The 15,118-nt window shown below is 36.9% G+C and overlaps 1 protein-coding gene across 1 annotated transcript in view; it reads right to left on the reverse strand.

Annotated features, from left to right (window-relative positions):
- The window catches only part of LOC120515508 (venom phosphodiesterase 2-like), a 162,993-nt gene that overhangs the window by 41,990 nt on the left and 105,885 nt on the right, over window positions 1–15,118 (reverse strand). Inside the window, exon 17 of the mRNA XM_039736569.1 lies at window positions 4,122–4,294. Coding sequence (XP_039592503.1) covers window positions 4,122–4,294 — 173 coding nt within the window. The remainder of the gene's footprint in view (window positions 1–4,121; window positions 4,295–15,118) is intronic.

Raw genomic sequence — 15,118 nt, forward strand, 5'->3', positions numbered from 1 at the left:
GACAGATAGATATTGAACATCTTGTTTGTGACTGCACTGCATGCCTTGTCACTGGGAAGATTGGTTCTCCTCCTCCACCCCCACCACAGCTTATAGTGTGGCCACACCGGCCATAAGATCTCCTGCAAATGGATATTTGTGGGGAATTTTATGGTGTTCTGAATCACCAATGTTTTCTCATTGCAGTTTATGGCCTATAGTCTAAGTGGTCTAAAGTGCTGTCTACAGGGTCTGTTACAACACATGTAGTGACTGATTTCTTGGATTCCCTGTTTACCTACTATAACCTCTGACAAAGGGTAACAAATCGTATCAGCTGAGTTCTCTTCTTTCTTAGTCGTCTGAAGTATTCTTTACATTCAAATGGCCCTCTAACATCCCCAGGCGAATAATTGGGAGTAGAAAGACTGAACCAGACTTTAGACATGGCATTAGGGCTTACTTGGTTAAGAGCTACACATTTCATTTTTAATTGCTCTTACTCATACTGTTTTCCATTACAGTACAGTTAGCTGCACCTTCTTGATTGTTTGCATCCTACACTTAATCAATATCTCAAAGAAATATGGTCTCCAAACACCAGCAAAGATGAAGACACATTTTGATCAAAAGCATAGGGGGAGGGTTCCACAATTCTTAGCCATTGTCTGGGTAATAGTTGGTTGTCTCCACTGTGACCACAAGCTGTAGTCTTCCTGGTCCTTACCTCTACAGTTTCATGAGCAGCCCTGCTACTTTCTGCTTCTCTAAAGGATCACAGTGGTACACAAGTTGCCTCTACAAGGTGTCCCCACCAGTGCTGATATGCAGAGCAATTTAGACCAAGACAGTTAGGGAAAGCTAACTCATTTTCCTCAGCTCTGATGGATCTTCAGCCAGAGCAACTACTTACACCTTCTCCACGGCCTGTTAGAACTCTGTCTTGTCCAGACTACCTAAGGGAGTGTGTCACTCACTTTGAACGTTTCATAATAACATTAATTCTTCTTAGAGATTATATATCTCAACTGATATGTTCACAACAGTTCAGATGAATGTCACTGACGTGAATGCAATGAAGTGGGGTTATAGTTAGAATGCTAATCATACTTTACGCAGATGGAATCAAATGAGAAATTTCCCCAAAAAATATGATGTCAACACTTTTAGTTTTCATATTAAAGAGGAACGGCTGCTAACCACTTGCCACATGCCATATTATACAGTAAAGACACCCTTTTTACTTAGGGCAGGGCAAGGTTAGTCTTACATTTGATGAAAGAGATACCCTTTTACATTTTTAGCATTCATTAGATCATGTAATACCTTCAAACAACAGAAACTTGTCATTTGAAGAACCTGCACATCCTCTTCCTGCATATGACTTTATCTGTTTACCCTGCATTTCAAAAGCAAAGGTACATTTTATCTTTGCATGAGATTTATGCTTAATTACTGCTTGTAAAGTATCATAAAACTTAAAATATTATAATATCTGCATTATAATAGTAAAACTCTAACAATTCAGATATAAACATATTTTTGAGTCACACCTTGTGAAGTGAATTACATTTTTCCAGATCTGTTGTACTTAGATAACTGGGCCAGAATTTTTACAACTGGGCAAAATGAAATGGGATTCTGGCAGAATGCTGTTATTTATCGTACTAGATTATAATTAATGATAACATTTCTACTTCTGATAATGAAAAACCATCTAGTGTCTCACCTGTACATTTGTTAATGGAATAAGGCTTTTGTGATTCATATGGAAGCCCAAATCAAGTTATCTCTTCCCGTTTATTGCTTTCATTCTGCCTTTATTAAATTGTTCCAAAAACAATTCTTACTGATAGAGGAAAACAGGGAGCTAATACACCAATCAGCCACATCATTAAAACCACTGACAGGTTAAGTGAACAGTGAATAATGTTGATTATCTCATTACAGTTGCACCTGTCAAGGGGTGAAATATATTAGGCAGAAAGTGAACAAACAGTTCTTGAAGGTTATGTGTTAGAAGCAGGAAAAATAGACAAGTGTAAGGATGTGAGAGACTTTGACAAGGGTGAAATTGTGAGGGTTAGATGAACATCTCCAAAGCAGCAGGTCCTGTGGGGTGTTTCAGGTATGCAGTGGTTACTACCTACCAAAAGTAGTCCAAGGAAGGACAGGTTGATGGTCACCCAAGGCTTACTGATGTGTGAGGGGAACGAAAACTAGCCCATCTGCTCCACTTTCACAGAGGAGCTACTGTACCAAAAATTGCAAAAAATTAATCATGGCCAAGAAGGAAAGGTGTCAGAACAAATACTGCATTGTAGTTCACTGCATATGGGGCAGAATAGCCTTTGACTGGTCAGACTGCATAGAATGACCCCTGTTCATGACCAAAAGTGCAAACAATGGGCATGTGAGTGTCAGAACAGGACCATGGAGTATTGGAAGAAAGTGGCCTGGTCTTATAAATTATGCTTTCCTTTATATCATGTGGATAGACGGGTGCATGGGCATCATTTATCTGCGGAAGAGATGGCAGCAGGATGCACTATGGGAGATGGCAAGCTGGTGGAGGCAGTGTGATGCTGTGAGCAGGGTTCTGCTGAGAAACCTAATGGATGCTACTTTGACATATCACCTATCTAAGGATTATTGCAGACCATGTGTGCCCCTTCTGGCAATGGTATTCATGATGGCAGTGGGCTCTTTCATCATGACTAATGCGCCCTTCCATCTGCAAAAAATGTTTAGGAATGGTATAAGGAACATGGCAAAGAGATCAAGGTGTTGGACTGGCCTCCAAATTTCCCAGATCTCAATCTGATTGAGCATCTGTGGGATTTGCTAGAAAGTCTGATCCATGCAACTTACAGGATTTAAAGGATCTGCTGCTAATGTCTTGGTGTCAGACACCACAGGACATCTTCAGAGGTCTTGTGGAGATCATGCCTCAATGTGTCAGAGCTGTTTTGGTGGCAGGAGAGAGACCCATACAATTTTAGGCAAATGATTTTAATGTTGTGGCTGGTGTAAAAGGTTATGCTTGCTATGAAATTCTTCAGTTATACAGAGCATGGACATATACATATTTGATTTAAAGCCTTCTATATTAAAATTGTAATGAACTAGAAAAATGTAAATAAATGCAATGGAATATGAAAGATTGTATTTATTGGTTGACACTCCTTTATACGTAATTATTTTAAAGTTACACATTAACTGAGTATGGTCCCCAAATCCCAAAGGCACTTGACAGAGACTAGAAGTCACAAATAAGAATTTAAATGTCTAAGAATGGGGAGAAGTAGAGATGCTACTGATTTAGAGTATGTTACTTCATAGCTTGTGACATTTTTGTTAGCTAATTTTTACCATCAGACAGTATATAGGCCTGTTACATATCTAAGACCTAAGCTACTGTTTTTTGCTTTCAATTTGGATTTCAGGCAATGATTTCTACTTTTGGTGTGGAACCTACTTTCAAAGCTAATGACAGAAACCGACTCATTACAGGTTGATTCCAAGTTGACTTGTTTCCTCTTTTATTTACTACTATGTGTACATCAAAAATATAACTATAGGACTATAGCTTTGAGGAATAATAAAACTGCCAAGGGCTGAAAAAAAGATGCCAAAACTATAAATTATCATCCAAAATGAAATATGCTATATGACAAATTTAAAAGACACTGGCTGGTTTTCTTTGTAAAATTATTTTATAGACACATTGTGAAGACACTTTAATGTGTACAGCTTTCTAAACATTATCTACTGTACATGTTACAAGTAGACCCAGAAATTGGATAAACTTAGCATTACCTGAATAAAGCTTGCATTCTCCAAAAGACCTGGATAAACCTAGCATTACCCAAGTAAAAGCAGGCTTTATCCGGATAAAGTGTGACCTACCCACAGGTTAAGTTATTCAAAATTCATCTTTAACCAGTCGGAGTTGGGTATGCCCTAGGTTACCTCTGTAAAGTTGGAAGGTCATATTTTAATCCAGCTTTACACAGATCTTTTGGATAATGCAAGCTTTACCAGGGTAATTCTAGGTTTATCCAATGTTCAGGCTTGAAAATGTAAAATATATCAAATGTTAATCCTAAGAATGTTGGCAACGGTTCAATAAAACAGTATACCGTGGAGTTGCATGAACATGTCAGGTTATCACTTGGATTCAGGGATTTCAGAGGGCATATTTCAGGCTGGGACATCTCTTGAGGCAATTTTGGATTATAAAATGGTTTTCTCAGCATGTGGTTCATACTACCATGGGTACCATTGTTAGGAGCTGGATGGATTTCAAGCAAATCTGTGAAGAAAAATGATGAAAGGGTTAAGAAAGACGTAAAGCAAAACAGGAAGTAAAAAAAAACAAAAAAAACATTATTTCACATCATATGTTCAGGCAGCTCTTTAATAAAACAGGGTTTCTCAAGTTCAGGTTGCAAATTTTCACCCCAACCAATTTTTTCTTTAAATTAAACTCCAACCTTAATTAATGAATCTATTATTTCCAAGTCTCCATGTTTAATGTATCACTCCATAAACCTGAAACTGATTACAATACATTTTTATTCAGTGGATCAGGACAAATTCATTCTTTTTGCTTCCTATTTTTTAAAGTGTTATACAATATTTAACCCATTATCTATACTAATAAAAGGCAAAGCTCTCACTGACTCACTCACTCACTCATCAGTAATTCTCTAACTTCCTGTGTGGGTGGAAGACTGAAATGTAGCAGGCTCATTCCTTACAGCTTACTTACAAAAGTTGGGCAGGTTTCATTTCGAAATTCTACGCGTAATGGTCATAACTGGAAGCTATTTTTCTCCATATAATGTAATGGAGTTGAGTTCGATGGCCGTGGGGGGCGAAGTTTCATGTGACATCACGCCTCCCACGTAATCACGTGAACTGACTGTCAACGCAGTACGTAGAAAACCAGGAAGAGCTCAAAAAAGCGCTGAAGAAAACATGCATTATATAATTGAGAAGGCAGCGAAACAATAAGAAGTGAGCGAGTCACACAAAGAACCATATTCATGAGTGCAGCTACTTAGGAAACAAAGCACGGTGTAAACCTAAAGGTTAAATTAAGTTCAGAGACAGGCTGCCGCTGGCGTTTGTCATGCCCACGGCTAATGCGGGATAGAAGTTTAATGAGAGGACGCAGGAGATAAACGAGAGTTTTGATCACTTTGTAACTAAGTTAAAATTACTGGTGAAGGGCTGTGCTTATGCAAATTCCGAGAGACTGTCTTTGTGGGGGGATTGACAGTTAAGGCGGGTGGGAGAGTCACGTCATCATCTCCCCTCCCATTCACCTCATTTCACTCTGAGCTGAGCTCCGCAGCTAACGCAGTCTTCTAGAAGCAACTTTATGACGCTGCCACCAAATACTCACAGAAAAATCCACAAGTTAATACACATGCTGTCTCTACAGTTTCTCCACACTCTGAATTCTCCAGGCACTACTTACAAAAGGTTACATTGACAATCGTGTTACGTTATTTTTAAAATGTTTCCTTTTCTTAGCACAAGCACAGCTGAGAAGCTTCGATGCATGTGCTCCATAACGCGTTAAAAAATAACGCATTTAATCACACTTTCCATTCCAATCGGTACACCGATTACATTGATGCACACATCAGAGCTACAAAAATGTAACAGTCGGAAGAAAGCGCGTTGCTACGACTGATTGGAGGAAAATTTCATTTCAAAAGACGGAAAGCCTTGATAAAAGCGTGGTTTTGTGCACATATATATATATCTATACTAATAAAAGGCAAAGCCCTCACTGACTGACTCACTGACTCATCACTAATTCTCCAACTTGCCGTGTAGGTAGAAGGCTGAAATTTGGCAGGCTCATTCCTTACAGCTTCCTTACAAATGTTGGGCAGGTTTCATTTCGAAATTCTACGCATAATGGTCATAACTAGAAGCTATTTTTCTCCATTTACTGTAATGGAGTTGAGCTCGAAAGCCGTGGGGGGCGGAGTTTCGTGTGACATCATCACGCCTTCCACATAATTACGCAGTACGTAGAAAACCAGGAAGAGCTCCAAAAAGCTCTTAAGAAAACATGCATTATATAATTGAGAAGGCAGCGAAACAATTAGAAGTGAGGGAGTGACATAAAAAACCATATTCAGCGGCTCACGTGAACTGACGCAGTGCGCAGACAAAAAGCAACAGTTCCAAAGAGTACTGAACAAAAACCGAATTACACTGCTACGCTCAAATAGACAAACCACACATAGTGGTGCAATAGCAGAGGCTTCACCTCTAGCGCCAATGTCCAAGGTTCGATTCCCGAGAGGGGATGCACGGAGTATATACGCACGCATTTTTATTCATTTTACCTTCGCATCCCCTTGGTTTGAGACGTATGAAAAAATATGCGGTTAATGCAGAAAGACAGATCACCAATTGAAGCTTTATGAATAATGGATACTTTAATCGCAATCAATGATTGTTTTGGTAAAGCCATACTCAGTGTATTCATTAGATGAACGGTAAAAAAGTAAGAGCGAGGGGAGGGTAACTTATTGAGGCATGCAGGCAAAACCACAATAGCACGCGGGCTCAATGTACTGTAGTGCACCTCAACTCGATCTGAATTGCATGATCACATTCGAAAAAATATATCTTTTCAAGTTCTATCTAGTCCATATGTGTCAAACTCAAGGCCCACGGGCCACATCCGGCCCGGCGTGTAATTATATCCGCCCGAGATCATTTTATATACTGTATTATTGTTATTAATGGCCCGGGGATATGAAGCGCTGGTAACACAATAAACTACAGATCCCATAATGCAGCGCTTCAGCTGCCTTGCAGAACACTTACCGCGTTAATCAAGTCTAGCTTATGATGCTGCAAGTTATTGCGAAGCTAGCCCACACGATGCCGAAGAGAAAAGGTGATTCTGAACATGAGAGGCTGAGTATATGTTTACTGACATTGCCGGTAAACCCGTGTGTCTCACTTGTGGAGCTAATGTGGCTGTAATTACAGAATTTAATCTAAGACGGCACTATGAGACAAAACATCAAGATAACCTGAAAGACCTGAATGCAATGCAGAAGATACAGAAAGCAGAAGAGTTAAAGAAGAATCTGACACTTCAGCAGACGTTTTTACCCGTGCAAAATCACAAAGTGATTTCAAGTAAAGCTACTTTTATGGGAGACACAAATGCACCAGTGCAACTTGCCCCACTTTCCCTGTTGCCAAGTAATGTTGAACCAAGTCAGCACTACGGTGTTCCCAAATACGCACTTTGCTGATAAACTGAGTGCACTGCACACTGAGTTCGCAAGGCGCTTTGGTGACTTTGAAGAACAAAAAAAGAATTTTGAGTTGTTTCGCAACCCATTTGCCGTCGATGTGGAAACTGCACCTGTGCAGATTCAGATGGAGGTGATTGAGCTGCAGTGTAATGGCACACTGAAGGCAAAGTACGATACTGCACGGCCCGCACAGTTTATTCACTCCATTCCCGCAGAAATACTCCAGCTCCATCTACATGCGGCTCGAACCTTGTGCATGTTTGGTAGCACATATCTGTGTGAGAAGCTCTTCTCAGTGATGAAGACTAACAAAACAGCACACAGGAGTCGCCTCACTGATGAGCACCTGCAGTCCATCCTGAGAATCTCCACAACACAGAACCTCACACCAAACAGAAACGAACTTGTTGCCAAAAAAAGATGCCAGGCGTCCAGCTCTGATAAAATGACATATGAGCAAAGACAACTGAATGATTTGATTTGTTATTGCTGAAAAGAACAAATTTTATTTATATTTCCAGGTTTTGTTATGCAGCATGTTCATATTTGAATTTGTATAATTTTGACAGGATATATTTTTATGGAGAGCAAAATCTTTTGGGATATTTAAAATTTAAGTTTATTTTTATATAAAATTACATAAGAGTAAAGAAATTTGAATGTTTGTTCTTTTAACATTTACTTTATTTCTAACTTGAATAATTTAGACAGGATATATTTTTATGAAGAGCAAAATATTATAAGTTATTTAAGGTTTGAGTTGATTTATTCCGGAATAATATTCTGTCGACTAAATAAAAATTCCTTCTATTTAAAATTTAAATAGAACTTGAACAGAAACGTAATAATCATAATATCCACGCAGACTTGCACGTAAGAGCGGGAGTCATATGTTTTAACAAAAAGTGTATTGCACTGATACGAAATGGCCTGCCCGTTTAATAATTTAGGAATGGATAAATAAATTAAGATTTTGTACAAATAATGTTTTTCATTTTTCTTCCTTCATGGATTCTGGCACCCCCAGCAACAGTTGCTCGCACCCCAAAGACTGTATATATATATATATATATATATATATATATATATATATATATATATGTATATGTATATATATGTATGATGTGTGTGTGTGTGTGTATGTGTGTGTGTATATATGTTATATATAGATATGTGTGTATATATGTATATATATATATGTTTGTATATATATGTGTGTGTATGTATATATATATATATATATATATATATATATATATATATATATATATATATATATATATATGACAGCAACACTCATCACTCATAACAATGACAAAACAATTACATTGACAATCATGTTACGTTATTATTAAAATGTTTCCTTTTCTTTTTCATTACTTCTTTAACACACTACTTCTCCGCTGCGAAGTGCGGGTATTTTGCTAGTATGTATATATATGTATATGTATATGTATATATACTGTATATACAGTATGTGTGTATATGTATATATATATGTTTATGTGTGTGTGTATATATATTTCAGCAACACTCATGACAATGTCAATCATGTACAATTGGATAGCAGAGTTTCGGCCCATTCTAATGATGTACTGTATAGTTGTCTATGATTAGCCACTGATATTACATGTCACGGCTGTGGACAGGAAATAAATGGCTTCCTCATCTTTATGTGTTTTTATGTACAAAGCTTAAGTCAGATTTTGATCACAGTCTTGACTCTGTTAAAAATGATGCATTTGATGAAGGATTTGATGCTAGGCTAACTACAAAGTGTGACAGCATGGAGTTTTACTGTTCTAGTGTCACGGATCCAATGACTATATCTGGACGCTGCATACAGCATGTTCTCACTAAGGTAGTTTACTAAGCAATGCTCTTCAATTTCAACTTAGAGTACAGGCAATGGTTCTTAGCATACCAGTGAGTACTATTACACTGTACTTGTGCCTCTCAAAGTCCATGTGAGTCCCCCTCGCCCCGATCAAATGTCACTGTACACTCATAAGAGAAAAGATTTTTAACTAGTGACTTGTTCACAGTATAATCCCCTGAACACACACATGTCCCCGCCACCACCAAAGGGTTAACTGTGCTATGTGATTTTTTTTTTTATCCCATTTTAAATCATACTCACCCCCGATCCCCCAAGGAACCCCCCATTTGCAGCTCCTTTATTACATAAGCAGAGTTATTGCCATTTATTTATGGGAATGTAATTTAATAATGCTAAAAACCCTTAGTGCATTGATTAAAATTAGCTGAGTAAAGACTCAAGAGCAATAGTTTGAAAAGGGAGGTCTAGTGTGCACCATTTATGACCAGCTAAAAAATACTATTTCTAAGGCTGGGAATTGATTAAAAAAAACTTAACTAATTTAACGCATAAATGTATTTAATTAATTGTGTCTAAAATTAAAATGTGTAATTATAAAATTAACACATAAATCATGAAGTGCACACACTGATTCTCAAAATTAATGTAGAATCAACACAAAGAAATTTAAAAAATGAATAGCGCAGTTTAAACTTAGACATTGACCTTAAACCTGAACTTTTAACAAAATACTTCTTGAGCAAGTACATCCTGAATTTAAATAACTTCCTAATAGGTAATAAGAAAACGAGGCCAATGTATTAACTATCAAAATGGCGTAGCATATGAGACAAAGACGTCTCATAGTAAACATTGAACAATCTAAATGCCTGTTGACTTTGAATGCACTGCTAAAGACTGATTTAACTGAAAGAATACGCATCTCTTAAATGGGCATACCTTGAAACGTGTGTTAAAACTCTGCAGATACTATCCTCAGTTGTTCATCATTATCAACAATTGAAAATTTTACTCCAAACAAGTGCTGTGTCTGCGAATGGCAGTCTCCTAGCTGCCTTGGACAGTTTTGCACGTCTAAGAGATTTAATGCTTTTGTGGTTGGTAGAATTGTGGTGTGCCTCAGGATTTTTTGGGTTACAAAAAGTGTGCCACCACAGAAAAACCCATTGGAAAACACTAGTCTACCTACAACTTTGATCCTGGCATTGCACCAGGACTAACACAAACCTCCCTCCCCATCCCATTTCCTCCCACTCCCCTGCACCTACGTCAGTATGTATAAATCAAGAAAGTGAACACCAATGCCACGTATTGACATGTGGCTTATCGTTGCGAACCACGTAATACAAAATTTTAAACCTTTAAATGAAAACTACATTTCATTAAATCATTTATGAAATTCCACTGATGGGATGGCATCCTGTCCAGAGATCATTCCTGCCTTGCACCCTATGCTTGCTGGGACAGGTGCCACCTGACCCATCACCCTGCTCTGAAAAACATATTTGATATATGGATACACAGAGGATTGCTTTTGAACAACATGTTAGACCTTCACTTTATCTGTTTTATTATTATTCATGTGAGAAAATAGATGTTTACGGTGCAAGTGAAAGTAGCACCCTTCAGATTCATGAGCTAAAACATCATAATACAATACAGTAATGACATGTTTATATTAGAATTTACTAATTATTTTGTACGTGTCATTATTGGAATTGTTTCAAGCAGAATATACAATATAAAGATAATATTAAACTAATATGTTTATCAGCATAATGTGCACAATTCTTAATTAAAATGACACAAACTTTACTGTTTTGCATGTATCTAACACAATATTTATTCAGTAGGCACATCTAACATCATAATATACTGCTGAATCAGGGAATACATTTGTCAAATACTTTTACTTTAAGTATATTTTCAAGTAAGTCCTTTCTTTCTTTTACTTGAGTAGAAATGTCAATTGGATACTTCAGGTTTTACTAGAGTACATGTTTCCTCATTTATTTGTATTTTTACATAAGTAAAAGTACTTCCTCCACCACTGTCTTCCACAATAATTAGACAGTTTTCAGAAAGGATGTTTACCTGCTGACAGTGATGCCAGTGCAACAGGCTTATTATGTTTAATGTCAGCAAACTCAAAGAACTATCTGTAGATTTCAGAAAGCAGAGAGAACTCCCATCTACAATGTTGTACCTGACAGGAAATTCTATTGAGAAGGTCAGCAGCTTTAAATTTCTTTGAGTAAATGGGCAATGCAAATTTTGGCTGCTGTCAAGAAAGCTCATCATTGACTTTACTTCCTCAGATATTTGAGAATATCTCAAATGTTGCCATTTGTTCTCACAAACTTCTCCATCTACACTGTGCAGTCCCCCCCTCACTCCATGACCCACATCCTAATACGGCACCTGCTCAGCTTAAGATCAAAGTGGTGAAGGCGACACAGAATATTACTGGCATTCTGATGCCTTCTGTTCAGGGTACACTGTATATATAAAACACATGCTGACTTAGGAAAGCAATCAGGATTATTAAAAAACTCAACAATTTGGCAGAGCTGGTTTTCTCACACCTCCCTATCAATTCAGTGACAGTTACTATCCACAGAAAAAAAAGGTTACTGAATAACCAGTCATAATAAATAAATACTGCACATGTTCTTAACTAGCAGGTGTACCTGATGTTGCCTGGTTTGCGGGCAAGTACTAACTTAATTTTTGGAACAAAATATAACCTATCCTTCGGTGCAAGATTTGGGGGGAAATGGGCTAGTATACATATCCAAGACAGAGTATTCACTGCTCCTAGGTTGGGACAACAACCAAATTCTGGAATGAAGCAGAGGTTATGGCCTTCCCCTGTAATTAGAAATCGGTGCAAAATTGAGTGGAAATAGGTTCAACAGTGTGGATTAGCATACTGGACAGACACACAATCAGCTTTAAATGTTAGACATTGCATATACTATATGATGCACTCTATGTATAACATTATTTATTACTATTTTTATATATTTGTCTTTTTGTTGCCGTTTGTATTTTGAGAAGACATGCAAGTAAGAATTTCATTTTACTATATACATGTCGCAGTAAACCTGAACTTGAAAGAAAGTGTTCCACTCTATGTATATACTGATTCTAAAAGTATCTATTTGTATATTGAATTTCAGAGCATTTACAGTATCTTTCATAACTTTCATATTTCCTATATGATTTGCTCGATGATCTGCTTATGCTTATTTTGATTTTTCTGGATTTGAACAAGAAGTGCAGCCATGAATAAAAACACTGTAAGAATGCCCATAAATTAGATATATATACTATTTTTTATGTTCACCCTTGATATCATCAGGTGCTTTCCAAATACAGCATCTGAAATCTTTTATGTTGGTTTCTTATCAGGAATAACAAACCTGAAATATATCTCACTTGGAGACAAGCAAAGGTTTATATTTTTTTTTACTAAATACTATAAATCAGCACTTTACTGTATAACTCAGAATGTTTCAGTATTTTGTGTTGCATCTCTTTTTATCTGATTTAGTTTTCCTCATGCTTGAGTTATGGAAAGATATTTAGAGTTTTGTGACATTGAACCCAGGAATCCTGTGTGACCAGTACTACCATGGTAAATGTATCTAAATAGTGGTAATAAATGGTAACTAGTATACTTATTATGAAAAGGCTTCAATGAAATATTTACCACAGTAAAAAAAATCGAAAAACATATTTACCACAGAACAAATACCATGAAATTATTATAAAATTATTTTCAGTATTTTTCTTATGTGAAATGACATTCCAACATTCAGTCTCTCCCTATATGCAATTTCAGGACAATGTAAACCATAATTGAATATGCCCACTACCTATAAAAATATATGGCAGCATGTGAATTAATTTAACCTTCAGCAGATTTTCAGACCTGCCTTACCAGCAAATGTGGAACATTAAGAATTTCTTTAGTGGAAGCCAAAAACAGTTAGATGGAAGGAAAACCAAAATTTATATTTTGGTTTCTGTATATGTTATTTGTCATAAATATTTTTACTTTGTATATCATTTACAGTATAATGCTTTCATGTTATGATGGTGACATCAATCAGCTGCAATTTTGACACTCCAAAGCTTGCCATTAGTATTGATATTTTTGTGAATGGCAGGGGCAATGGTGTTCATCTGTCATTAAGCTGGTTGCTGCAATGTGATAGTCATTGGTAAAATTGTGACATCATCACCAAGCGGCTACTTTGGATAGTAATTCTGGTTGGTCACTATCCTAGTCTTGGGATAATTTCAAAAGAATCAACTTTTGAAATGTATCATCAAGTTTATTTTGATATGTTTTTGTTCTTGTTGGTTTGGCTTCAGAACCTCTATTTGAATCATCAGACTCTGATTTTTCCTCTCTTGCTCCCCAAACACTAGGTTTGCTTGTTCTTTGATTCTGAGACTGCCTACCCCTTTCAAATTGCCAGTTCCTTAACTTCTGGTTTAATTTTCTCACAATAATCAGGTGCAGACTTTCAGTTTGTTTATAACAGTATACAGCTCAAAGGTTTCATTGAAGTCAGTCATCTGTCTTCTGTCCTATATATCCGATATAAGAAGCAAGTGTATAGACATATATACAGACATGAAAACTGGCTGGAATGGATCAAAAGGAATGTATGCCAAAGACTAGAGCAAAAGCCCAATATGCCTGGCTGAGTCCCCTCTAGTAACTGAAGAGCCTAAAATTCTATTCGGTGAAACTGTCAGAACGGGAAGAAGGGGGGCTCCATCAGGCATTGAATTAAGAAAACAATTATCAAGTATGTTATAAGGAGATCTGATCCAAATAAATAGGTGGCAGCACAAAACTGGGTATATAATGATGTATATGATGGAAGACAAACAGTGTCAAAGCCAGCAAGCATGCCTGAGCCTTTGAAAATAAAATTGGTCTCAGGGATCCAAAGGAAAAAGGAGCTCCAGTGAAACAAGCCCAGGGACATTTGGAGTGGATTAACAAGCCAGCAAATAATTCCAGTGGTTGTTCAGAAGAAAACTCAAGGTAAAATTAAGTCTGCTCGATGCCAGTGGGCCCATGAGCTTGGAGTCGAGAGGTAAGACACAACCTCATAGTTAAAGACCAAATCTAATATGGTCAGACACAGTAAGGCGATAGAGAGGATTTATTTTTCTATGCATATATATATTTATTATTTAGGTAATTATCACTCCCTTATTGTTTCTTTAATAAAATACTATTTTTTATAAAAATGGCTCACACATGTTCTCCTCATCACAAGCGGGGAAGCAAATAAGTTAAAAATGGCTTCTGATTTGAACTCATAACTCTTTGTAGAGAAGCACCAAATTCTGTATTGGACTGGGGCAATGCAAAAGTGTAATGAATTTCTGGAAATTGAATGTAACTAAGGGTCATTAAAAATTTCTCATGTCTCATGAAGTGGATTCATTGTAATTGTTGGCAGATCCTACACGATAGTCAAGCCAATATTTGCATGATCCATGTAAATTCTGTGAGAATTTCAAATCTCCTTCTTTTCCGCAACTGGACAGACTGTGACAGGTTTCTTCAATATGTCAGACAAGCCCTAGAAACTACAGGAAAGTTCTTGGCTAGCAGCCTGTACCTAGCTCTCTGAACAAAGGAAGATGCAGGAAGAGCATACACTTTTGATGAGACTGAGGGAGAATTCTGAACACAGATTTGGTTAAAGCAGATTCACAGGTAAATAGGGAAAAGGACTGTCTTTGTCCGACTGTGTTCATTTGCCTTCTAACACATATGCAACTGTATTTACTGTTCCAGAATGCAAATGCATGCCATATACAGTATTTCCACTAAAAAGCAAACCTACCAGAAAAATAAATAACATAATCAATATGTGCATCTAACATCATGTATAACATTGCTTAAAACTTTGTTTCAGAAACTGGTGAAATAAAACACGGGAAATATTTAATTATCTAA

Source organism: Polypterus senegalus, chromosome 15 (assembly GCF_016835505.1).
Source record: "Polypterus senegalus isolate Bchr_013 chromosome 15, ASM1683550v1, whole genome shotgun sequence".
In the NCBI taxonomy this organism is placed as follows: Eukaryota; Metazoa; Chordata; class Cladistia; order Polypteriformes; family Polypteridae; genus Polypterus; species Polypterus senegalus.